Source organism: Ochotona princeps, chromosome 27 (genome assembly GCF_030435755.1).
Source record: "Ochotona princeps isolate mOchPri1 chromosome 27, mOchPri1.hap1, whole genome shotgun sequence".
Lineage (NCBI taxonomy): Eukaryota > Metazoa > Chordata > Mammalia > Lagomorpha > Ochotonidae > Ochotona > Ochotona princeps.
Window position 1 is genome coordinate 3,894,548 of NC_080858.1, and position 25,751 is coordinate 3,920,298.

At 56.2% G+C, this 25,751-nt stretch overlaps 1 protein-coding gene across 3 annotated transcripts in view; it reads right to left on the reverse strand.

Annotated features, from left to right (window-relative positions):
• Positions 1-3,978: 3,978 nt before the first annotated feature.
• The window catches only part of B4GALNT3 (beta-1,4-N-acetyl-galactosaminyltransferase 3), a 90,120-nt gene continuing 68,347 nt past the window's right edge, over positions 3,979-25,751 (reverse strand). Inside the window, exons 4-20 of one of the 3 annotated variants that reach the window (XM_058655921.1) lie at positions 19,865-19,960; positions 19,457-19,547; positions 19,118-19,218; positions 18,907-18,974; positions 18,175-18,253; positions 17,994-18,060; positions 16,684-16,827; positions 15,766-15,875; positions 15,099-15,199; positions 14,939-15,000; positions 13,261-14,068; positions 10,963-11,282; positions 7,256-7,409; positions 7,063-7,135; positions 6,793-6,946; positions 6,073-6,199; positions 3,979-4,120 (exon numbers count right to left, since the gene is read on the reverse strand). In XM_058655921.1, the coding sequence (XP_058511904.1) occupies positions 4,012-4,120; positions 6,073-6,199; positions 6,793-6,946; positions 7,063-7,135; positions 7,256-7,409; positions 10,963-11,282; positions 13,261-14,068; positions 14,939-15,000; positions 15,099-15,199; positions 15,766-15,875; positions 16,684-16,827; positions 17,994-18,060; positions 18,175-18,253; positions 18,907-18,974; positions 19,118-19,218; positions 19,457-19,547; positions 19,865-19,960 (2,664 nt within the window). In that variant the 3' untranslated portion in view covers positions 3,979-4,011. Of the gene's footprint in view, positions 4,121-6,072; positions 6,200-6,792; positions 6,947-7,061; positions 7,136-7,255; positions 7,410-10,962; positions 11,283-13,260; positions 14,072-14,938; positions 15,001-15,098; positions 15,200-15,765; positions 15,876-16,683; positions 16,828-17,993; positions 18,061-18,174; positions 18,254-18,906; positions 18,975-19,117; positions 19,219-19,456; positions 19,548-19,864; positions 19,961-25,751 lie in introns of those variants that run through there. The other 2 variants (XM_004599050.2, XR_009244317.1) reach the window with 2 other exon arrangements.

Below are 25,751 nucleotides of genomic sequence, written 5' to 3' on the forward strand. Positions count from 1 at the left end.
AGGAAGCGACGTCTCTGGATGGCAGGGGGCGGTGAGGGTGAGCAGGTGGCCACGGTGCCTATCTCTCCTCCTCCCTTCTCCCACCCTTCCCTGCACAACAGGGGCTCAAGGCAGTCCTGAAAAACCCAGCAAAACCCAAGTCCGGAGAGACATTTAGGGGTGTAGGTTGCTGGGAGATGGGCCCACAGCAGTCCACCCTCCCTCGGCCCGTGTCCCCCAACACCATGGGCAGAAGGCCAAGGCCAGGAGAACCCAGGCTGTGCCACAGACTCAGGACCCCTACATGTTGGGGGCCCCCCGGTGTAAAGAGCAAGCCCCCACCCCTGGGAGTCTGACAAGGACCCCAGGTAGGCAGAGATTTCAAACTGAGCTTTCTTTGATGTGTGGTAGGCTTCCCTCTCTACAGGCTAAAGCAGTTTTCAAAACCCTCCCTGTTTTCTTTTCTCACCTTCAAACTTTTCTCTGTTTGGGTTCCCTGCCACCTGGACCCTAAGGGTGAAGCCTTTCTGCCACTTCCAAGCTCCTCAACATTTCCTAGAGCCTCCTCCGCGACTGTGTTTTCTCCCTTCCAGCCTGGGGACGCCAGCCCCAGAAGCAGTGGGCACATCAACCTGGCCCATGATGGCCCCAGGCAGAGTGTGGCAGAGAGCATGCTGCGGGTGGCTCTCCGCGTGCCCAACATCATGCTGCTCAAAGACATGCTCCAGCAGGGGCCCACCTCCTGTCCCCACACCGCCCTCAGCGTCTCCCCACTGCTGCAGCTGCTCCTTGGACTGGGGGGGGGGGGGGGAGTCGCCTTGCGCCTCTGCGCCCTGCTCCTCGTCATACCCTGGTCTGATGTCAGACCTGCACCCCGTGCCTTCTGTTGTCGTCCCCCGTGGACCCGCTGAATAACTGTCCCTGCCATCCTGGAAGAGCCACTTCCTTCTCACAGCTCAGGAAATCCAAGCCTTTCCAGTCGTCCGGATGTACCCTCCTGGTGTCTTACCTGAGAACCTTACCCCTAATCCCTAATCCCCGCCCACTTACCAATAACACTCAGGCAATCACCTGTGACAATCTCCCGCACCAATCCTTGGGGGCCTGCCTGCAGCCCCTCCCAATTCCCCACACACACCTTGCAGGCTCTCCTGGGGTGCATAAAGAGGCCCCCACATGTGCTCCCCCCTTTCTCTTCCTCTACACTCTCCCAACATCCCTGTCCCACCCTTGCCCTACTGGAATAAAACCTAAAATACTTCCTCGCATCTGGTGTCTTCAGCTTAAGGTAAAAGAGGACTTGGCTGAATCAGCTGTGCCTAAGAATGTAAGAAGTTGGGCTCGGCAGCGTGGCCTAGTGGCTAAGGTCCTCGCCTTGATCCCATGTGGCCGCTGGTTCTAATCCCAGCAGCTCCACTTCTTTCTATCTCTCCTCCTCTCAGTACATCTGGCTTTGTAATAAAAATAAAACAAATCTTTAAAAAAAAAAAAAGAATGTAAGAAGTTTAAGGCCCCGGTGCAATAGCATTAAAGTCCTTGACTTAAATGCCCCGGGATCCCATATGGGCACCAGTTAGAATCCCGGACGCTCAGCTTCCCATCCAGCTCCCTGCTTGTGGCCTGGGAAAGCAGTCGAGGATGGCCCAAAGCCTTGGGACCCTGCACCCGTGTGAGAGACCTTGGAAGAAGCTTCTGGCTCCTGACTTCGGAATGAGACGGAAGATCTTCCTCTCTGTCTCTCCTCCTCTCTGTACATCTGCCTTTCCAATAAAAATAAATGAATCTTAAAAAAAAAAAAAAAAAAACACTTTGCGTTTAAAACCTAACCCTAACAGTCCCACTGACGTGTAGTACAGGTCCTGCCAGCTTTGTGTCGGGGCAGGTGCTGTCATCGTGGCCTTGGAAGACCCAGTGTAAATTCTCAAACCCTGATTCTACAAACCCCCCTGTGCCAAAGACACCCCAGTCCTGTGACCACCCCCACACTTCCTCCAAACCCCAGGGGATGCTGTTGGGAGGGAGCCCCAGGCTGCGCCCCACCACACACACACACACACACACACACACACACACACACACACTCTGACCCTCCTCTTCCCATTCTCAACTCCCCTACAGCAGAGCTGACTAAACCATCTCAACAACGTGACCACTACCTTCATCTTCATCACAGCCTTGGCGGGGGCGTACAAGGAGGGTCCTGGGGCTGTGAGGGCCTCAAAGGAGCCCCCTGTGAACACAGCAGGTGCCCAAGGGAGGGGGGAGGACAGAAGGTCAGTGTCAATGGCTCCCCAGGCGACAGCCCCTCTGTCACCTGGGGTAGGGGTGGAAGATGCCCACCAGACAGGAGAGAGGGACCTGCAGGACAGCGGGCCGGGAGTGGAGGCCAGAGTTAAGTAAGTCCGTATTGCAGCAGAATCCCCAGGAGCAGGGGCGGGGCAGGGTGCTTCCTGGAAGGACAATGGGGGACTGAGAGGGCCACCTTGCCCACTGCTCTCCAACTACGCCCCCCCTCCTTCACCCAGCGTGGTCCCAACCTCTGCTGGACGGAGGACACCGGGTCTGCTGGTAGCCCATGGAGCACTCAGACCCGGAAGCAGAGGTGAGGGTGCAGGTAGGTAGCAGGAAGGGGTCTCCGGCTTATCCATCAGGGACAGAGACAGGCCCCCCCAGACCCAGCTCCACAGTCACCCCTGGCCCTCCCACGGTGGAATAGGCGGCTGGAAAACAGGAGAGCCACAGACAGTTTTCTAAGAAGATGCTGTATTTAATGCCTCACCATCCCGCACTTCCCTCCCCGTCCCTCCCTGCACCCCCACAAGGACCCAGGCAGGCCCTTCCCCTTAAGGCAGATGGTGTGGAGGTAAGAAAGTAACTGCAGGCACTGGCCTGGGGGCGGGGCAGGGGCGGGAGTGAGGCAGACCCCCTTCGCACCCCCCCCTTCCAGAGCAAAGAGCTCAAGAATGCTGGGGGCCCCAGAAAGAAACCTGACACCCTGGCGAGCCAGGGTGCCACCCCTGATAGAGGGCTGGAGCAAGGCAGGCTGGCTGGTTCTTTGAAAGGATATCCTTCAGACACTGCCCTGGGGGGGAGGGAGGGTGACTGTAGAGCCCACCCGCCAGGCAGATCCCCAGTTGCGGGGCTCGGCTGTGATCTGCACTGTCCTACGGGCAGCCTGGGCTCTGCCTCTGCGCTCACCTCCCCCAGTGGGGGACTGGTGGTCAAAGGACCACACAGACTGCACCACGGGCGAGCCTGGCAGTGGTAGCAGCCGCACCCCCAAGGAAGGAGGGGCAGGATGCCCTTTCCTCTCTGCTCTGGTTCACCTTGCCCGAGGGAGTGCTTGGGGGAAGATAGGCCCCCTGCCCCAACACCCTACACCTAATGACCCTCTCTGGTGCTTCGGGAATTAATATGTGTCTCTGCAAGGCACGAGCCTGGGTTCGAGCCACCACAAGGGGCCATCCCCAGGGGTCGGGGAACAATGCCCAAGGGACACAGGCAAGGGTCCGAGGTATATGGGGCGGGGGAGGGGCACTCCCTCAGTGCCCAAGTTCAGTCCCACTCATGGTCAAAGCCAGGTCCACACAGCAGATTGGGTTCTCTGGTAAACAAATATAGTCTCCCCACCCATAAAACGTGTCCAGAAGAAGCTTCCAAGTCCCAGTCGGCATTCCCGGGGGGGGGGGTCTCCACCATACATGGGGCTGCCCCTTGGAGGAGCAGCAAGGACCTTCGTGCCAGACCTGAGCAACCCCACTGGCTCAGGGGCTGGAGACTGGCGAGCTACCCCTCTGGGTCTCTCTCCCCAAGTCCTCCCTTCTGCAGGCCTGGGGCACACCAGTCCCCGTGGGCGGAGCAGCTCCCAGGGGAGCAGGACCTGCCGTGGGGCAGCTTCTGAGGGCCCAGCCATTGCTTCTGCTCCCGCCCGCCCGCCTGCTCTCCAGGGCCAAGCAGAGACCCTGGGAGCCATTGCCAGTCAGGAAGCAGAAGCGGTTGGTCGGTTGGTCTGTGGGCAGCGCCTGCCAATGCTTAGGGCATCTTCATCTGCCGGCGGTTCCACATGCCGCGCTTGGAGTGAAAGTGGTGGAAGAAATTCCTGAGGGAGAGCCGCTCCACTTCCAGGCCGGCTTGGAGGATCCTGCAAGGAGGGGAAGAACAGAATGAGTGGGGCAGTCACCTGTCCAGCACCCACGTGTGCTCCCTGTCTGCTGCGCATCACTTCCCACAGGGCAGGCCAAGGAGGTGGTTGTGGCCAGAGCTCAGGCTGTGAGGCCAGACAGCCCAGTTCCGAGGACAGAGCCATCGGCTTCTCTCCAGAGAGACGATAATACGGCAGATGGAGGAGTATGGGGAACTTTGAAAAGTTCATGGAAAACAGAATGAAAACAGAAGCTAAGGGGAAAAAAAAAAAAAAAAAAAAAAAAAAAAAAAAAATCAAAATCTAACCATAAAAGGGGTTTTTAAAGAAGGTCACGCCTGATGGCTCCCCAGGACACTGGAGGTGAGGGCCTGGATCTGCTCCAGACCCGGCTGTCGCCCAGGCTTCAGCCCAGAACAGCCAGTTACGTCACCGGCCTGGCGGGATTCCAGTTGACCAATGGCACACCTGAGTGGACATTCCTTGTATAACTGGGGCACAGACAGCCCTTTGCCAGCCCACGGGTCTAGAGGAGTATAAAACTCCCCAACACACATCTCAGCCACCCTTTTCACCTCCATCTTCCTTTCACTCTGTGCGAAGGGGGCCCAGGGGCGGATTTTCCAATAAAGCTTCCGTTCCAACTATGGACACCTTGCTGATATTATTGCACCAGCGGGTGGGTGGTCAGTGGTCATCATCTAACAACACCCACGTGCCAGGAGAGCGGCGGTTCGAGTCCCAGCTACTCCACTTTTAATCCAGCCCCCTGCTAACGGCCTGGGAAAGTAGTGGAGGGTGGCCCGCAGGCCTCGGGCCCCTAGAAAGCAGGAGGGAAGTCCCGAGCCCAGAAAAAAGACCAGCATGGGGGCCACATCCGGCCAAGGTTCCCTGCAACAACCCTACTTCCCCACACGCTCAAATCTGCGAGTTTGAGGGCTGGCACAGTGAGACAGCACGTCAAAGGGCTGCCTACAACTCTGCCATGGAAACTAGGCTGGCTCCCAGCTGCTGTATTTCACCATCCAGCTCCCTGACAGAAGTCTGGAACAAAACAACAGAGGATGGCCCAAGTGCCTGGGCCCCTGCCCTCCCCACCACCACCATGTGGGAGACCCACAAGAGGCTCCTGGCTTCAGATCAGCTCAGCTCCGGCTGTTGCAGTCTCGTGGATGGAAGATCTTCCTCTCTGTACATCTGACTTTCCAATAAAAAATAAATCAATCTTTAAAAAGATAATAATAATAATAATAATAAAAAAAGCAGAGCAACCAGAACTCTCAAACCAGCACTCACGGGGGGGATGCCATTGATACGACAGGTGGCAATAATTTAACCTATTGTTTTTTTCTTTCCATCTTCTTTCTTTCTTAGATTTATTTTATTTTTATTACAAAGTCAGATATACTGAGAGGAGGAGAGATAGAGAGGAAGTGGAGCTGCCGGGATTAGAACCAGCGGCCATATGGGATCAAGGCGAGGACCTTAGCCACTAGGCCAGGCTGCCGAGCCTCTCTTTCCATTTTCTTAAAGTTACTCTCTTCATTCATGTTTCAAAGCTCCGAACAGAAGTGAGGGATGGGATCGCAGACTGGCCTTGACAGATTGCCCTTGATGGGGGCACATTGTCTCCTCTGCTACTGCCCTTGCAGTCTTGCTTCTGCTTGGACACATGCTCATCTAGGTTTCTGGGCTGGGAGCGACGGGGGCCAGGTGCGCATCCCCGCAGTGCCCTGTCCTGCTCAGCCATGCAGCTTCACTCCATGTTCCCAGTCCCATGACACAGACACACAGGTGTCACACGGAGTGACAGCAAATCGTTTCAGAGTCTCCTGCGAGCCCAGTGCTTTCTGTTCACACCCCGTGAACCCACACCCGACAGTGACAGGAGGCCAACGTGGCCCAGTCCCGGCCCCTGGAGGACTCTCACCCCGTCCCCTCTTCCCAGTCACCTGTCCAGCAGCTCCCAGTCTTCCCCACCCCAGCGGTCCCGGAACTCCTTGGTGTTCATGCCCCCGATCTTGTCCAGGTCAGACTTGTAGATGCCAAGCAGTCCAAATCCATTCACCTCCCAGTAGCCTGCGGACAGACCGGGAGCCCCAGGTGAAACAGCTGGAGCCAGGAGGCAGGCAAGGCACCTCTGGCCTACAGCCTTTTCTAAAAGACAGGGGTGAGAGGATGACCGAGGCTGAGTACTTAGTTGAGCAAGACCTTGACTGGGAGAAGCCCTTGACCAAACTCAGGGTGCAGCAGTCCTAATGGGCAGTGGCCACAGACGGCTAACAGCTCTGCAAGGAAGTGCACAGGACCTCAGCAGCCAGGCAGGGAGAGTTCACTATCGTCCCATCTCTGGATCCTCAAGATACACAATGTTTGATGAAACAATGAAGGGAAGTATGGAACAGGAAATGTCCATGGATACTCCTGCTGCAATGGCTGGGGAAACGGCTGCTGGACACCTCCATGACTGGGTCCTGGTCAGAGACCACAGGACAGGAGGACAGGGCAGTACAGGGCAGGGAGGGGCTGACTTCACAGCCATCACTGTTTCCAAGCTACTACTCCCTCTGTGAGTGGGGCGGTGCTCACCCTCAGGCCACACCCACCGTTGTGCAGGGGGTGGTGCTCACTCACCCTCAAGCCACACCTCCCTCTGTGCAAGCCGAGCTCACCTTCAGGCCACTGGGGCGTGGCCCCGCAATGCAGTCTCATCACCATGGGGGCGAAGGCCATCTTGCCCTCCACACAGTGCTTCCGGATAGTGTCGATGACGCCGGCTGGGAAGTGGATGTGGAGGTCACAGAGGAAGATGATGCTATGCGGGTCCTGGGGACAGGCACAGGCAGGGTAGGCCACTCTGCTGATCTGGGCAGTGCCTCACTTCTGTGCCAAACGCCCCCCCCTCACCTGGTGGCATCTCCAAAGCCCCTTCCAGGCCATACCTTCACAAGGTCAATGCCAGCCTGAAGTCCTGCAGAACGCTCAAAGTTTCCACTGAGCTTCACATACTGGTAGCTGCGAGAGGAGGAGGAGGAGATCTGGACCATGTCAGGACTGGCTTCAACCATCGCCTGGTGGAAACCAACTGGATTCCAGGTGGTGGGGAGGGGGTTTTCCTGGCCAAGGGCCCCTCACCTCCGCAGTTTGGACTTGCGCAGGGCCATCTCGACATCCATGTCCTCACTGCTATAGTCAGTAATGATGATGTTGAAGTGGGGGTCGCCGGTGGCCTGCAGCAGCCCCTCCATGTCCTTGATGAATTGCTGTACCCAGCGTGCCTGGTTCTTCACTAGTCCAGGGGCCAAACAGGGAGGAACAGACAAGGTGGGCACAGGTAAGGCAACTGTGGGAGAGAGCTGGCAAGGCAGCCTAGAGGCAGAACTTGCCGGGGTAAGGGGCCCCTCCCACCCTGCTCCCGACAAACCCCAACAGGCAGGCAGGGTGCCCTCTGCTCTTCCAGGGGCCGTACCAACTGCCCAGCTCATTACAGTCTTCTATTTCCAGCCAGCTGGGAACAACAGACCAGGCTGAAGCCAAGAACCTAGAGCTGAACCGGAGTCTCCCACACCTGCTCCTAGAAGGCATACTAGCAGGGAGCTGGGATGGATGGCAGCCAGAACTGGGACAGGGCCACTCTGACGTTTGATGTGGGTGTCCCCAGCAGCTCCTTCCCCAACTGACCCTCATCAACCGGACCTGCAGACCAGCTATGAGCCCCAAACCCGAATCCCAGCACAAAGTACTGGCCTGCAAGTCAGTATCTGTCCTCACTCACACAGACCAGCTAGCTTACCTTCCACCAGCCACTTTGTGATGGGAACCTGAGCTTACTCAACTGTGCAATGGCCTTGGGACTGGTGACATGGCTTAACGTGTTAAGTCACTGCCTGCAAGGCCACCATTCAGTCTGGGCACTGGTTGGCATCCAAGGTGTTCCACTTCCTATCCAGCTCCTGCTAATGGCCTAGCAAAGCAATGGAAGATGACCCAAGCCCTGGGCCCCCACTGTTGCACCTGGGAGACCCATAAAAAAGCTCCTGACTCCTGGCTCCAACCAGGCACAGCCCTGGCTATTGTAGTCAATCGGGGAGTGAACCAGCCAAAAGGAAGATCTCTCCCTTTTTTTCATCCCTTCTAACTATCATTCAAATAAAGTCTTTTTAAAAAAATATTATTTATTTTTTTTTATTGGAAAGTCAGATTACAGAGAGGAGAAAAGACAGAGAGGAAGATCTTCCATCCACTGATTCACTCCCCAAGTGGCTGCAACAGCCAGAGCTGAGTCGATCTGAAGCCAGGAGCCTGGAGCCTCCTCTGGGTCTTCCACATGGATGAAGGGTCCCAAGGCTGTCCCAGGCCATCACTGACTGTTTTCCCAGGCCACAAGCAGGGAGCTGGATGGGAAACTGGGCACTAGAACACACACCAGCGCCTATATGGGATCCTGGTGCATGCAAAGAAAGGACTTTAGCCACTAGGCTATCATGCTTGGCCCTCAAATAAATAATCTTTAAAAATATATACATTGGGACCCGGCCTGATAGCGTGGTGGTTAAGGTCCCTGCCTAGAATGCGCCGGGATCCCATATGGGCGCCGGTTCTAATCCCGGCAGCTCCACTTCCCATCCAGATTCCTGCTTGTGGCCTGGGAAAGCAGTCAAGGACGGCCCAAAGCCTTGGGATCCTGCACCTACGTGTGGGAGACCTGGAAGAGGCTCCTGGCTTCGGATTGGCTCAGCTCCAGCCATTGTGACCACTTGGGGAGTGACCTATTGGATGGAAGATCTTCCTCTCTCTCTCTCCTCCTCTCTGTATATATCTGCCTTTCCAATAAAAAGTAAATAATCTTAAATCTTAAAAATATATATATACACAATGGGCCCAGCCAAGCTACAGCACCCACTGGCAAATGCCAAGATGAAGTGGGCCATGCCAGACCAGGCCACAGCACCCAACTAACATGTGAGACCTAGGGCGTCGGTGATGAAACCAGTAGGGGTCCTGCATGGGGCTCCCCTGCTGGACTACCACTCCCACTGGTGACCCTGAGAGCTGCGATGGGGGCAGACCAGGCTAGGCGGGGCGACAACACCGGTTGGCCCCATGTGAGCTGGTCAGGAGAAAGTCGGGCTGGGTTAATTGCTCCCACTGATGCATGCATAAGCCAGAGAGGGTGTGGGTGGGTTGGGCTTTGCCGTAGCATCAGCTGGCAGATGCTGGCACTGGAGGCTAATTCTGTCAAGTCAAACTGCAAAACCACCCGGAGAGTGCAAGATCCAGGAGTGAGAGTGGGCCCAGTAGGGAAATAGTGGGCACCTCCTTCTTGGGTTGCCACTCTGGGGAGCATGACAACCAGGACTGGGGCAGGCATGGCTAGACAGAGTGGCACCCACCGGAACCAGTGTGGGCTGGATAGTGGGGCTGATTGGGGTGAACTAAGTTTCAATGCCCATTAACATGTGTGAGAACTAAAAGTGGAACAGACTGGACCAGTCTGCTGTACATATTGGTAAGCATGGGAGCTAGGGCAGCGGGTAGACCTGGTAGCGATTACTGTAGCTCACTCTGACAAGGCTGCAGCTCCCACTGGTTTGCGTGGGGGCTGAGTGTGTGGTGGGCAGGATTAGGCTGAGCTGCAACACCCATTGGTTTGTGTAGGAGACAGGGCTGGAGACAGAACTGACCCAGCAATTGCAACCACAAGCATGTGCATGAGCCGACTGGGGTGACAGACTGTGCCCGGGCCTATACTGCCATGCACATGCAAGAATCAGGTCTGGGATCACCTCAGATGAAATTTCTTTGGGGATCCCTCCAACTAAATCGCTGGACTAAGAACCCCAACTATGGAGAGAAATGGTCTGACCAATGCAGTGGTCTGACTGTGGAGTGCATGCGTCAGAGCTGGGCCTCCTCAGAGGCTCAGACGGAGCAGTGGACAGCATATCCAGGTGCACATGGAGGATATGGCAGCACACTGGAGCCTGCAGAGGACACCTGGTACCATAACAGAAGATGGAGGATAGAGCAAATTGATGAACTACCCCAGCCAAGTGCTGGTAGTGAGTATCTGGGCAAATGGAGACTCTAGGGTGGACTATATGGAGAGATTTCATCATGCTTGGAGTGGTGAAATTAGCAGTAATTCAGAACTTTTGAACTATCAAAACTTCTTGAGCAGGATCGATTGGGTTATCAGGGTCTCAGCGCGTGCCCCACAGCCCCTGGGATGGCGTTGTGTGGCTGGGTGTGGCTTCTCTCCTAGTCTCCCCACTTCCTCCAAAAACAAGAAGGAAAAAAAGAGAAAGTGGAAATAATGGTCTCACCCACTTTCCTGTAGCCTTGACCCTTCACACCCTAATCAACTATGTAAAAGCCATCAAAAATAATTACCTAAAAAAACATATATACAAACACACACAATGGGGCCCAGCAAAATGGTTCAGTTGGCTAATCCTTCATCTCCAAGCGCCAGCATCCCATATCCATGCCAGTTCGTGTACCAGCTGCTCCACTTCCAGCTCCCTGCTTGTGGCCTGAGAAGGCAGCAGAAGATGGCCCAAAGCCTCGGGACCCTGCACCTGCGTGGGGGGCTCAAGAGAGGCTCCTGACTCCTGGCTTCAGGTCAGCTCAGCTCCAGCCATTGTGGCCATTTGGGGAGTGAACCACCGGATGGGAAATCTTTCTCTTATTTGTTAAATCTGCCTTTCCAATAAAAATAAGTAAATATTCTTCAAACAAAAAAGGTACATGCAGTGAGTGGCCTTTGTCACAAGTTCTCACAAGCAATCACACAGTGGTGCAAACCGACCTGCGGGCTCACACTTGAACTTCAGGCTTACCAGGCACGATGAAGTGGACCACAGCGCGGTGGTTCCAGGAGAAACCCTGGGGCCAGCACAGTTTGGGCTCTGGAGCCTGCACGTGCAGGACCTGTCTCTGCTGCTTGTGGGGGCTCCAGACCAGACCCTGCAGGTTCCGTGCCTCGGCCTCCTCCCCGCCAGCCGGCTCAAGCCCCTGCCAGCCTCGTGCAGACACATATTCTGAAAGTCGCACCAGGCGCCCACCGGCTTCCAGCAGTTCCAGCTCCAGGAGGTAGCGACCCCCACGCAGCTGGTCCTGTCGCTTCTCCACATTCACGATGCGCTGCAGCTGGTACCTCCTAGGGCAGAAAGGGCAGCAAGGACAGGGGCCTGAGTGATTCCCAGCCATCCTGAGAGATGGTCACGGGGTGGTGGGAACTGGCCAGGGGTAGGCAGTCAGGAGACAGAGGCACGGCCTACATAGAGTTCCTTGTTTCTGTCCTCAGATTGCTCCCAGTCCTGAGCTGTGAGGACCTGCAGGTCCTGTGCACGTGAAGTGAGACGAACCACAAGGGAAAGAGAGGTCCCTGGAAACAGACCCTCTTGAATGAAACGTTCCTACTGAGCCTGATCATTTCGATTCTAGGTAGAGGGCCCAGCACGATAGCCTAGTGTCTAAATCCTTGCTTTGCATCGTCTGGGATCCCATATGGGCACCAGCTTATTTCTCAATGTTCCACTTCCTTTCCAGTTCCCTGTCTGTGGCTTGGGAATGCAGTAGTGGACAGCCCAAAGCCTTGGGACCCTGCACCAGTGTGGGAGATCCGGAGGAAGCTCCGGGCTCCTGGCTCCAGATCGGCTCCTGGCTCTGGCCATTGTGGCCTCTTGGGGAGTGAACCAGTAGGTGGAAGATTTTCTATCTTCTCTATCTCCTTCTCTATGTAAGTCTGCCTTTCCAATAAAAAAATGAAATAAATCTTTATTTTAAAAGAAGAAAGAAAAGAAAGAAAAGATTGGGGCATAGTAGCCTAGCAGCTAAAGTCCTCACCTTGGGCATGCTGGGATCTCATACAGGCACCAGTTCTAATCCCGACAGCCCCGCTTGCCATCCAGCTCCCTGCCAGTGGCCTGGGAAAGCAGTCATGGACGGCCCAAAGCCTTGGGACCCTGCACCCACGTGGGAGACCCAGAAGAGGCTACTGGCTCCTGGCTTCGGAAGATTGTGGCCGTTTGGGGAGTGAATCAACAGATGGAAGATCTTTCTGTCTCTCCTCCTCTCTGTAAATCTGACTTCCCAATAAAAATCAATAAATCTTTAAAAAGAAAAGACTCTAAGTAGAGAAAGTGGAATTAAGAGGGGCCGCAGTGAAAGAGGTCCCCAGAGACATGAGCCCTCTTGGATGAAAATGCTGTTCAAATCAAGTCCATAACACCTACGGTCTCATTAGATACACACAGGTTCAGCCTCATTAGTCACCTGCCAAAGGAAAATCATCATTACGATGTGACAGCATTTCACTTTCATCAGGATGGTTACTTCAAACCATGCAAACAACACAACAGTACGATACTGCATTGTTTGAACTGGAAAACAGCACTGAGAAAGTAGGACCCTCAGAATGCAAAATGATGCAGGTGACTTAGGAAGGAGGTGGGAGTTTCTCAGCTGGCTGGCCACTGCCGGCGGCAGCGACGCACACGGAACAGCTGGGAGGTGGAAGTGACTGAGCGTCGTCAGCGGATGAACAAATCTGCAGAATCCAACATGGCCTTACGCTGGAGGCTGGAGCAGGCTGCAGCCACAGAGAGGAACCCCTTGGTTCACTCCACAATATGGATGAACCCCCAAAACAGGGACAAAAGGACACACACACACACCCCGCATAACTGAACTTACAGGATGTGTCCAGCATTGATGAAGGCAGCAAAGCCACAGTGGCCAGAGGCCAGAAGGAAGGCGGAACGGAAAGAAGCCACTAAGAGTCTGGTAAGACTTTTAACGGGGACAGAAATATTCTGGGCTTTGTTGGCGGTGGCAGCTACAACACCACGGACACACTTCCAAATCAAAGAATTGTGCATTCTAAGATGGCAGGTTTCATGATAATGAATTTACTCTTAAAAACAGTGCTAACCGCTTGGCTGGATGGCAAAAGAAAGCTCCGAGCCATACTCAGGCCCTGGGGTCTGTCTCACCTTTTGGTTCTTTCCTATTCTCTCCCTGAGGGAGGGGACCCCATCCACCAGGTCCTCAATGCCAGGGCCCAGGCCAGCAGCCAGGGAGGGCAGCAGGTGGCCGGAGGCGGCCCGAGGCCGAGAGAGAGCCCTTTACCTTACCCCCGGCTCCGCTGGCTGAGTCTCTTGAGGAAGACGCGAGCCACCTCGAGTGCCTCCTGCTCTGGGAGCAATAGGTTGCCCGACGTGTTGCAGTTCAGGTCGATCCAGTCGGTCCTCAGGGCTTGGAAGTCAAGGTTGTGAGCGCTGAAGGTCTGGTCCCAGTTGACAACAGGGTCGAACACAGGCACATACTCAAATACTTCACTCATGTCCTCTTCTTCCTCCTCCTCCTCCTCTTCCACCCCCTCCTCTTCCTCTGCCTCCACCTGCTCCTCCTGGCCGACAGCGGCCACCACGTCCTCCTCCACACCCCAAGTCCTCCTGGAGGCCTGGGGCTCCACCCTGTCACCCCTCCTCTGCTCAGCGATGTATGACTCCACTTGACTCAGCCACTGCGACTGCTCTAGGGTCTTGTCCGGGTCTGATCCTGTGGGCTGGAGCCTCTTCTTCCGAGGCAGGCCTCCTGCAAGGTGTCCTGGGGGCCGCCTGGCTGCAGGAGTTAAGTCGTGGCTGGGCGTGGGGCTGGGTTTCCGCTTCCTCTCCTGTGCCAGGCGGGCAGGGAGGTTGCCAAGTCTCACTGGGAAAGGGGCCGTGGAGTTGCGCCTGGAGAAGGGAGCCAGTAGGCCAGTTCGGGGCCGGGCCAGGAGCTTCCGCAGGTTCCGGAGTCGGTAGTCCGTGACCCCCTGCCCGGGGCTGGGGAGAGGCATCTGTCGGCCCTCTGACATCCTGACATTCCTGTCAGGGGAGGCAGGGGTCTCCTCTGCCGTGTCTGCATACTGGGATTCTTCTAGAAGGTCCTCCTCCAAACCTGCTGTTTAATGATAACCACGCCTCATGTCAGCAGTTTTCAAACTTACAAAAAATTTTTTCAATTTATTTGAAAGACAGAGACAGGGAGTTGTCTCTTGGTCCACTCCCCAAATGCTCCCATGACCAGGGCTGGGCCAAGCTGAAGCCAGGAACCTGGAACTCCAGCCGGGTCCCCTCATGGGTGGCAGGGACTCAAGCCTTGAAGTCATCACACTGCTGCCCCCCAGGGTGCCCACCATTAGGAAACTGGAATTGGAGCAGCTCTGGAACTCAGACCCAGGTACTCAGATATGGGATGCCAGCCTCTTGTCCACGAGGCCAGAGCCCGCCCCAGTTTTCAACTTTTTGTTGTTGTTGTTGTTGTTGTTTAACAAGATGTGCAGGACAATTCATGACTGTGTGACACAAGGAGCTCCAGCCTGGGATTCTATCCAGACTGCACTGAGAGGCAAACCACTCAGCCTCAATGAAGCCAGTGCCCACCCTCACACCGAAGGTACAAACCTCCACCTTTCCTAGTGTTGTGCTTAACACTGAGCAAAATGGATCCCTCCTGGAGACAGGCAGGTGCTGCGACAGGGTACAGCTTCCCTGCGCTGGGCTGGAGCCAGCGCGCCACTCATGGTGCCCACGGAGGTCCCTGCAGCTGACTCCAACACACTGGCAACAGCAGTGTGGTTTCCATGGGCACCTGGCTTGGGGAGGCTGTGGGTGTCGCTCTGTTCTTCACAGGTGTGGGGAGTGGTCTTGCGGTTGAGATCAGAAGTCCCTCGGGATGGAGCTGGCCACGATCTGTGCTGCCCTGGGAGCGGGTGGCAGTTGTCACCCCCACCTGGACTGCCCCACAAGCCTCCAGTAGTCGCCATACCTTGCCGTTCCAGCCCCGGCTTCTCGGGCTGATCAATCTTCATGTACTCCTGAAAGCTGAACCTGCAGGAAGAAGGGAGGGATTGGCGCCCACCGGGTCCCCGGGGCTGTGTGGGCTCAGCGGGAGAGGGCAGGACACAGGTGGCCGGGCGCTCGTTCACCTGTCCTGGTAGTAGGCATGTTCCTGATAGAAACATTTGTTGTGCGTCTCCATGTGGCTCAGGCGGGTGTAGTCATTGGGATAAACGAAGGACAGGTGTACCTGCAAGCGCACGAAGCAGCAGCAGAAGAGGCTGGGATCTTGAAGGGAAACCAGACAGCCAGGGGAAACCCCACCCTTGGCCGCCTGTCACCCCGTTCCCCAGGGCTCTCTGGACCAAATAGAGGCTGAGCCCAGCCCCACACCCCACAGCCTCATCTCTTGTCCTCTCCCACCTCCTCTCACCACCCCACTTCTGGATGCCTTGAACACAGCTCGAGGTCACACCTCCCCTCCCGGGAGCCTTCTCAATCCCATGCCATCTGCCGCCTGGCCTGGCAATCACTCGTGCCCTCAACTCCACCTCGTGGCCCCTAGAGACGACCAGCCCCTCTTCCCATACCCCCTACCCTTCCTCGGTCCCAGGTGGCTGTGAGAGGCAGGATGATGCTGGGCGTGGGGCAGAGGTGGAGTGCATGGGGGAGGGGTGCCCTAAGGCACAGTGCCTAGTCTCAGTTCCTCCCCTGGGACCCAAGGAGACATCCAGAGTCTGTCCCATAGCCTCCCACCCCTGTCACAGGCAGCGGTGCCTCTTGTACACCTGCCCCTACCCAGGGCCCAGGACTTACAAACCGGAGTCCCTGGTATCGCTGCAGGGGGAGCCCGTCCACCAGGTAGCTGGGTTTGTAGGGACAATCAGGCAGCACATGGCGGACGTGAGATTTAGGGAGCAGAGGCACTGGGGACAGTTGAGAGGAAGAGGAATGAGGGTGGGTGTGCAGCCTGAACTGGGTCTGGCTTAGGGGCACGAAGGCTGAGGGCTGGAATCGCGCCATCAGTCATCAACCACCAGCCGGGGTTGCCCAACAGATAGATGGGCACAGCTCCTTGGCTGGGCTTGAGGGCATCCGGTGAGCACCCAGCACCTTCCCAGCCTCTGGTTGTTGTCTTTTCCTCAAGGGAGAGACTGAAGGAGCTTTGTCAGCACTTGAAATGCAAACATTCTGGGGGCTGGCACCGTGGTATAGTAGGTTAAGTCTCCGCCTAACGCATAAGCATTCCATATGGACACCAGTTTGAGCCCCGACCGCTCCCCTTCTGATCCAGCGCCCTGCTTGTGGCCTGGGAAAACAGCAGAGGATGGCCCAAGCCCTTGGGACCCCGCAACTATGTGGGAGACACAGAAGAAGCTCCTGGCTCCTGACCAGCTCAGCTCTGATCACTGCGGCTACTTGGAGGGTAAAACAGCAGATGTTTAATCTCTCTGTCTCTCCTTTTCTCTGTAAATCTGTCTTTCCAATAAAGAACTGGCTTCCAGTTCTTTCTTGTCCTAGGTGATGTTCACACAGATGTCTCAATATACCGATGTGCACAACTGTACATAAACCTGTCAGAATAATACAGGGGAAACAGTGTATTGGATCCGACGCTGCAAGGGGGTTGGGGACAATTCTGCGGCTTTTGGGAGACTGTGCAGAAGTGACAGGCCCCCAAGGCTTCTGTACTGGAAGGTCCCAGGAAGTGAGTGCACAGTGGCAGGGCCCCACCTTGGTAGAGGGTGTCCCGGGGGTCAGGCTGCAGCATGTCAGCGGGCAGCTGCTGGTCTCCGGGCTGGCCGTCAGGGGCACCCACGTGGCTGGCTGCTGTCTGCGGGATGTGGCCCACCTCATCCATCCTCAGGATCGTCTCATCTGGGCCAGGCAGGGAAGAACAGAAGCAGCTGTGAACACCCAGCAACCCTCACCGAGCACCAGCCTTGCCGTGTCTGTGGAACCAGAGATTGGGCCCGACGGAAGTCTGCAGGACAGACCCACCTTGCTCCTCCTCTCCCTGCTGGCCCCTAACCCGGGGGGGCAGAAGGGGGTCCGGTCTCAGCTTTTTACTTCCCTTACTCCCAATCCCAACAGTTCGTGTCATCTGGGAAAGGCCAGACCTCTTCCTGTTACTGCTAGTGACTAGAAAGAAAACCATCACTCCCAACGTTTTAAAACGCTAGTGGAGGAAGGGTTCATTCTGCATAAACCATTTGGGAAGTCACGCGGAACATTTGCTTCCCATGCATTTTTCATATACTCTTTTTATCTGAGAGGCAGAGACGGAGAGCAAGACAAGTGGATGAGAATTCCAGTTGTGCTGCAACAGCTACAGCTGAAGCTGACATCCAGGAACCCAACTGCGTTTTCCTCATGGGCAGCGGGGATCCCATGATTCAGGCCATCACTGCTGCCTCCTCATGCCCGCTGGACCCAACACCCCGGCACCTGCCCATCCCTCCCCGTCCTGCCAGCTTTGCGTGGAAGCCACAGGTCCCACACCCTGCTTCGTACTCCACAGCTACCCAGCAGCTTACAACCTGTGCCTCCTGCTTGGCGCATCGGTGACTTTTCTGCTGCCAACCTGCCCATTCCTCATGCCCCACAGCCTCCCCAGCACCTACTCCTGCCCCCCGACGGGTGGTGGTTTCCTCTTTCCTCCAGATAGGAGGTAAGCCACGAGCAAGCCAGGGGCAGAGTTCTTTCATGGTTAATCTCAAGCTGGCTTTTGCTGCTTTAATTTTGCAAGAACCACTGGTTGGCTCACGTGTACGTGCCATGCTGGGGTGGGCAGGGGCATCTTTCTGAGTCCCAGCAGCTTCTTCAAGGGGTTGCTAAAGACCCCTGACCTTAAGGTCCTCACCCCACCTATGTCCCCACCCACAGCCCTGAGCTTTGGCCTTCACTGCTCCCGCCCCACCCTCTATCCTCAGCACCCTTGCCTTGCCCGGTGATGCAGGGTGGGTGGGAGGGGTTACTGAGCCCCAAGTGTAATGTTGGCACCACCTTGGGTCGGACTCCACGTCGGGGCAGAGCCTACTCACTTGTAAAGAGGGACAGGGAAGGGGAGTCGATGATGGTGAACTTGGCCCCGGGGTCACTCCTTCGCCACTGTAGGAGACAGGGTGGGTGTGCCAGGTTGAAGGCAGCTGATTTCTAACAGGGGTCCTAGGGGTGGAGGGTGGCAGGGAGCTCGGAGAGGTGGGAAGGGCGGGGGGCACTCACCGCCACCTCCACGTGGTCCGTGCCCTGGTCATTCTGCTTGTGTAACACCTCAAAGTAGTACCTGCGAGAAGCTGAAAGGCTGGCGGGACAGAGGGACACATGGAGGGTTGTGGGCCGCTCCCACTCCAGCCTTCCCTCTACTCTTACATCCCCATGTGGGCTGGAGTCCGCAAACTGGCTCACTACCAACATGACCTTGGCTTTTTCTTGTCACACGGGGTGTAACAGTAACTTCCCTCCCAGGAAGACGCAGGAACATTGCACTCTCCCATAGGTGTTAACCGCAGTGAACACCGGGGCACCAGAAACCCTGGACGTCTGCTCAGTATCACACGGGTACAAACAAGTAGCGGGGCTGCAGTTTGTCAGCCACTGTTCTAAGCTGCCTGGTTAGCGTCACCACTAGGCGGTCTCACAGAAAGCCTCAAGCCTGTGCCTGCGCAGGTGCAGGTGCAGACGGGCGTTGTGTTCAAACAGCCACCAGGTGGCGCTCTGACCTTAGCCTTTGCTCCCTAAAGCGCTTCCTGCCGTCCGCTCCCGAGGCCAATTCCAAACAGCTTCCCAGCAGTCGGGATAGAACGGCTACTCCAGCCATGGAGGGCCGAGAGACAGGAGCCCTGTCTCCCAGTCCTGAGTGTCACTGAGTGGCTAGTTATGTGGCCTTCCACGAGCTGCGCCCCTCCGTCACAGGCTGGCAGTCTCCCGGGCACACCAATACTCCCCTATACTCACCTCACCGGCTTGGAAATTTGACTCCGAAATTTCCCAAACTCTCCTGGGGCCGTCCACTCCTTTCCAGTCTGGAGTGTGGGGAATAAGGGGGAGGGGAACCAGGAAGCACAGGAGATGGAGGACAGAGGGAGGGAGAGGAAGACGGGGGAGTGGGCGGTTAGGAGGAGCAGGCTGACTTGGGCCAGCGGCTCCTGGGACCCTCCGAGCCTACCTTGCCCACGCTGGCCAGCAGTTGAAGGCCTGAAACCTGGTCGTCACTGCTCAGCCAGAACTCGGCGTTGTCGTCTGAGGCGATGGCAAACTGGACTTGCCCTGGGCAGAGGGGGAGCGCGTCGGGTAGGGCAAGAGGGGCCCAGCACACAGGCATGTGTGCAGTCGGCCTCCGTTGTAAAGTGGGGCTTTCCACAGCCAGGGAGACAGTGGGGACTCGGAGAAGGCAGCCCACCACACTGGAGACTCAGTGTGTCCAGGCGGATGTCCCAGCTGCCGGCTGTGTGCCCCGTACAGCCCTGCAACAGGAGGAAGGGCCGGCCTTTGGGGCTGGACTCACCATCGGTGAAGGGGTGCAGGTAGCCAAAGATGCGGAGGCCGTAATTGGTCCATCGGGGGGACACAGCCAGCTTCCTCAGGGTTGTGCGGATCTAAGCCAAGGAGAAGAGGGAAGAGGAGCTGAAGAAATCGGGGTACTTGGGACTGCAGGGCGAGTCCAAGAGGGGCCTCCGGATTGGATCTGGACTCCCGTCACTGCAATCAGGTGACCCTGGATAGCGCACAGAAGCACAATTGCACCCGATGGCCGTGAAGTCACCCCTCTGCAAACGGAAATGACAAAATGATGCAGGGTGACACCTCCCTGGGATGGAGCAAGGGGAGTGGGGGTGGGAAGGCACAGGGAGGGGAGAGGGCCCCAGCTAGGGGAGCTGCCCCAGGGGGACAGGGCGGCACAGCAGGCACTCACGTGGGGGTACAGTGGGAAGTGCAGGTTCCTCCGGAGCTGCTGGATGGAGCTGCCACACCAGTCCTCGAACACGTGCAGGTTGGCCCGGCCCCGGAACTGCACAGCAGAGGTGGGGAACAAGGGTGAGCAGCCACGCACGCCTGCCCCACGGCGGCGGCCAGAGGGGACAGACACAGGCCCAGGGTGCGGCTCCTGGCGCAGGCACAGACCACACAGCTGCTCCCTCTGGCACTGATGGGGCTGGCCCTAAGAATGGAGCCTGTTTTCCTTGCCATGCACACACACACACACACACACCACACACACACACCTGCTGCTCCTTCCAATGTGGGAAGGGGGCTGCTTGACCTTTCCAAGAGAGAGTGGGTGTAGCCATGACCGGCTTTCCAGCTAAGGCCTGGCTCTCCCACCTGCCCCTTCCTCTCTGCTGCCCACAGCCATCTGCTCCCTGCGTCCCCATGCCCACGCGGGGGAAGCCCATAACATGGCACTGCAGGTGGACTCGGGGGCCTGGCTCCACCTCTCTGGAGCCTGCTGCAGGTAGCCTGCGGACCAGGAGGGGCCTAGGGGGATGCCCCGTGGCCTTGGGGAGGGACACAAACTGGCTTGGAGGCCTGCAGCAGAGGGAAGGGCTAAGGCAGGGAAGGGCTGGACGCTGTGAACAAGCAGAGAGGGGAGCCTGGGGTGTGGTCCCAATGTACCCGCTGAGTCTCCGAACATCCCACCTCGGGCCCTGGAGGGGAGCTCTTCTCCAGGAGGTACTGCCTCCCCGCAGGCCCTGCCCTTCTCTCCCCACACTGGAGCTCAGCAGGTGTCAGAGCTGAGCTGCCCTTAGGAAAATGGAGCGGAGCAGGCAGGCAGGGGCCCTGCGCCTGGGGCCCAGGTCTTCAGCAATGGGGTCCTGAGGGTATCCAGGGTCTAGAAGGGATAGCGCCTCACCAGGGACACGAGCAGCCTCTGGGGACCACTGCCCAGAGTTGGGTCCAGAAGAGACCCTGGGGAGCCTGTCCATCACTGCCCCTTGAGCCACATGCTGCCTCCTGGGCACGCTGGCTCGGTGGGTGCTAGGAATGGAATGTGAGCCCCACTCGCAGGAACAGGAGTGGGGGTCGGGTGGTGGGGGCACGTTCGGGTCTGATGGAAGAAAGAGGCCATTGTGCTCCTTCTGGGCGGATTACTCAAGTCCAGCGTACAAGCCATGGTTGTCGCCGACAAATGGCCTGTTCTCTGTGCCTCCCTGGGAGGAGCGAGGCAGATGGGGGAGGGCCGTGCCACCGGATAAGTCTGTGTTGGGCCTAGAGGCCAGAGGCCAGAGGCCAGAGGGAGTGGGCAGGCAGCGTGGTGGCGGCGAGGGAGGCATGATGTCCCACTTCCCTGCTATGTGTGTGTGGCGGGAGGAAGGCTTTCTTAGGGTAGGCATGGAGGCTACAGGGAACCCAACCAGACCTCTGGGGCCCAGGCACTGCCCCAGCTGTGAGGCAGCCCCAGCAACCTGGAGGCCTGTCTTCCTCTGCAGGCCTGGCCTGACAAGCTGGCAGGCCTGTGACCTACCACCCACTCCTTCCTCATCCAGCAGGGTGGCAGGGCTGAGGAGGCTGGGCAGACACCAGCAGGGCAACTTTTGGTTGTAGGCGGCCAAAGACAATTTAGGAACTGCCAGTCAGATAAACTTCTGTAACGTGATGCATTGAGGTTCCTGGTTTTATAAGGGCACAGACGTGGGGAGGGGAGGCTGCAGTGTGGATCAGGAGGGCGAGGCCGCTGATGGGCCCTGACCTGGGACAACCACTCAAGCCCCATATCCCCATGGCACGACCAGGCCTGCCAGACCCTGCACTGCACTCACTAACCGGGCTCAACTTGAACTGCTGTGGAGGACAGCCCCAAGCAAGTCTGAGCACAAGCTGCAAAGGGCCTCCCAGCAGGCCTTCAAACAAAGCTCACTTGGGGGCCCAGCGCAGTAGCCTAGTGGCTAAAATCCCTACCCAGCATGTACCAGATTCCCACGTGGGTGCTAATTCGTATCCTGGCTGCCACACTCCCATCCAGCTCCCTGCTTGTGGCCTGGGAAAGCAGTTGAGGATGGCCCAAAGCCTTGAGACCTGCAACTGTGTGGGAGACCCGCAAGATGCTCCTGGCTCCTGACTTCGGATCGGAGTTCAGCTCAGGCCATTGCGGCCACTTGGGGAGTCAACCAGCGGATGGAAGACCTGTCTCTCCTCTCTGTAAATCTGACTTTCCAATAAAAATAAATCTTAAAAACAAACAAACAAACAAGCTCGCCAGGCACAGGACATCCTTTGCAGCTGACCCACCTGCCCAGCCCCCCCCACCATGGTCGATCCCACACCATTGCCAGACGTACACCCCACCATGCACACCCCCTCCCTTCTCCTCACTTCAGCAGAGCCCACCCCTGACTCAGACGGCCCTGTCCTTTCCGGCCCAACCTTCAGAGCCTCTGGAATAGTTTTCTCTGAGAGGCCTCTTCTAACTCCCCCCAGCAAAGCTGCTGGCTCCCTCCACGTGGGCCCAACACCTCTTACTTGTTTGAGTGAACACAGGCTGGCAGGTGCCAAGAACAACACTCATTTGTTCCGCAAGCACCGTCTGCTCTGTCCAGTTCAAGATGGAGGAGGTGTGTGAACACTGTCCCGGGGGGGAGGTGCCCAGGGGCATGGAGGTTGGTGGGGGGCAAGCTCTCTGCCTTCGGCCCAGAGGAAGCCCGTCACAGGATGTAAGCACCTAGGACCCCTACTCCGTCAGACCAGTGCACCTGCCTGGGGCTTGAGCTGCAGGGTCACTGAGTGTAGGAGGCCGCAGCCCAGCAGGGCCATCTGGCCACCACTGGTTCCCATTCACCAGGCTCTGGTCAGAGTTCCAGGGAACTCCATCTGTATGAGAGTGTGGGATTGAGTCCCCACGGCTCTGCTTCTGAGCCATCTCCCTACTACTGCACCCCAGGAGATCAGCAGAAGATGGCTCAAGTATTCGGGGCCCTGTCATCCACAAAGGAGACTCGGATGGACCTAGCCCAGCAGCCAGCTGACCTTGCAGCCAACTGGGGAGTGAATCCGGAGATATCTGGGTCCCAGCCCTGTCTTACCGAAGCCAGAACAACACGTCTGTGCAGATTGGACTTGCTCCTATCTGACCTTACACTCACCGAATTTCCTTCTTTTTAAGTAAGTCACAGAACAATGGAACTAAGACCAAATTTACTTGGAGGTCAAAACACTGTGAAATCCATGTAGTTTTTTTTTTTTTTTCATAATAGGCATTTTCCATGACCTCAGAAAGGTCTCTTTTTTTTAAAAAAAAAAAAGTTTGGGTTTTTTTTTTCTAATTATTTTTACTACAAAGTCAGATATACAGAGAGGAAGAGAGATAGAGGGGAAGTGGAGCTGCCGGGATTAGAACCGGCGACCATATGGGATCCTGGCACATTCAAGGCGAGGACCTTAGCCTCTCGGCCACGCCGCCAGGCCCGAAAGGGTCTCCTAAAGGCATGGATTTCAAGATGTTGGTACCCCAAAAAATCTTATTTATTTATTTTTTATTTCACTTCCACAAACTTGGGGCAGTACCTTGGTATTTGGATTTTGACTGGAGCAGCCAATTAGCAGACTGAGCGCTCAGGTCAGCACTCGGGTTTATGACTGACCAACACAGACCTTGACACTGGGGAGACGTTCATAAGCTTGAGCTTTGAGTCCACGCCAGGTAAGTGGCTGAAAACAGCTACTGCAGGAAGGCCAGCCACCTTGCCAGGCCTTTGAGTCACCCCTGACCCCGGAGCCCCTGAGCTGTCAGCCAACCCAGGCAGCAGACTGCCACTGTTCTCTCAGATTCCGTCCGGCTCACCTTCACAGCCGGGCTCTGGGCCAACTCCGTGACCTGCAGAGGGCTGGTAACCCCTGGGAGCCCTCCGGTCAGGGCAGGACAGGACACTGCTGACAGCTCACAGAGGCTTGGCAGAAAGAGCCACCCTTGTCCTCCTATGCTGTTGTCAGTAGGCAAGCATTGGGGACACTGAGCCCCAGGGATGGAGAGCCCAGGGCCGGGCTGGAGACCAGAAGGGGCCCCTCTGCAGCTGTGTGACCAGGTGACCTAACTCCACAGCCTCACTCTTTTTGGTAAAATAAGCAGGCCGGATCAGCACTTTCCTAAGGGAGAATCTTGATTAATCTCAGAAAAAAAAGAAAAAAGAAAGAAAAAAAAATGAACTCATTTTTACCAAAAGGTCACACCTACCTATTATTAAATATGCCTTTCAAAGGTTACCTGTTTGCATCAGTATTTAATATGTAATAAATTTCTATTTTTGGGCCCAGTGCCGTGGCCTAGTGGCTAAAGTCCTCGCCGTGAATGCGCCGGGATCCCATAAGGTCACCAGTTTTAATCCCGGCGGCTCCACTTCCCATCCAGCTCCCTGCTTGTGGCCTGGGAAAGCAGTCGAGGACGGCCCAATGCTTTGGGACCCTGCACCCATGTGGGAGACCCGGAAGGAAGTTCCTGGTTCCCGGCTTCGGATCGGCTTGCACCGGCCGTTGCGTTGCGGCTCACTTGGGGAGTGAATCATCGGATGGAAGATCTTCCTCTCTGTATATCTGACTTTGTAATAAAATAAATAAATCCTAAAAAAAAAAAAAAAAAGAAGTGACCTCTGAGATGACTTGGGCTGGGGACCTAGCCTTCTTTCTTTAAAGGACAGCTCGGACTGCTTTTCCGGGTGAACCAATTATTTTGAAAGATTATAGCTATGTAACATTCCTTGTGTATTGATAATTCCTCCAGCTTTTTTTGGTCAGTGAAGGATGTATAAATATAGATGAATATGTAAAAAATAGAAATTTTTTTTTAAAGATTTATTTGTTTTTGTTACAAAGTCAGATATACAGAGAGAGGAGGAGAGACAGAGAGGAAGATCTTCCGTCCGATGATTCACTCCCCAAGTGAGCCGCAACGGGCCGGTGATGCGCCAATCCGAAGCCGGGAACCTGGAACTTCCTTCCGGGTCTCCCACGTGGGTGCAGGGTCCCAATGCATTGGGCCGTCCTCGACTGCTTTCCCAGGCCACAAGCAGGGAGCTGGATGGGAAGTGGAGCTGCCGGGATTAGAACCGGCGCCCATATGGGATCCCGGCGCATTCAAGGCGAGGACTTTAGCCGCTAGGCCACGCCACCGGGCCCCAGAGGTCACTTCTTTTCCACACAGTATCTCCAGGTGGGGTGGGCATAATCACCTGATGATGTCACCTCGTACAGGTGTGCCAGCGTGGTAAACCAGCCTGTCTCAGGGTGTTTGAGAAAGAGGCAGTTTCACGGTGTGGATAACCTACCATCACTTTCAGGACAATGCTGCCTCCTGCCCTCCCACCACATAACAAGTGGGTGGCTTGGAACTAAGACCACCCAGGTTGAAAAGATAAAGCCGAAATAGGTGCAGGCCAATACCCTCAGCCGGAAAAAGGAATCCATGGCTTCAGGCCCAAGGCTCCAAGGACAACTGCAAAATGGGAAAGCCAAGCTTACTCTTCATTATCATCATCATCATTATTATTAATTTTTTATTGGAAAGGCGGATATACAGAGAAGAGACAGAAAGGAAGATGTTCCGTCCAATGGTTCACTCCCCAAGCAGCCACAATCGCTGGTGCTGAGCTAATCCGAAGCCAGGACCCAGGAGCTTCTTCCTCCAGGTCTCCCACGCGGGTGCACGGTCCCAAGGCTTTAGGCCGTCCTCAACTGCTTTCCCAGGCCATAGACAGGGAGCTGGATGGGAAGCAGGGCCGCCGGGATTAGAACAGGCGCCCATATGGGATCCCAGGCATGCAAGGCGAGGACTTTAACCACTACGCTATCGCGCCGGGTATTATTATTATTAT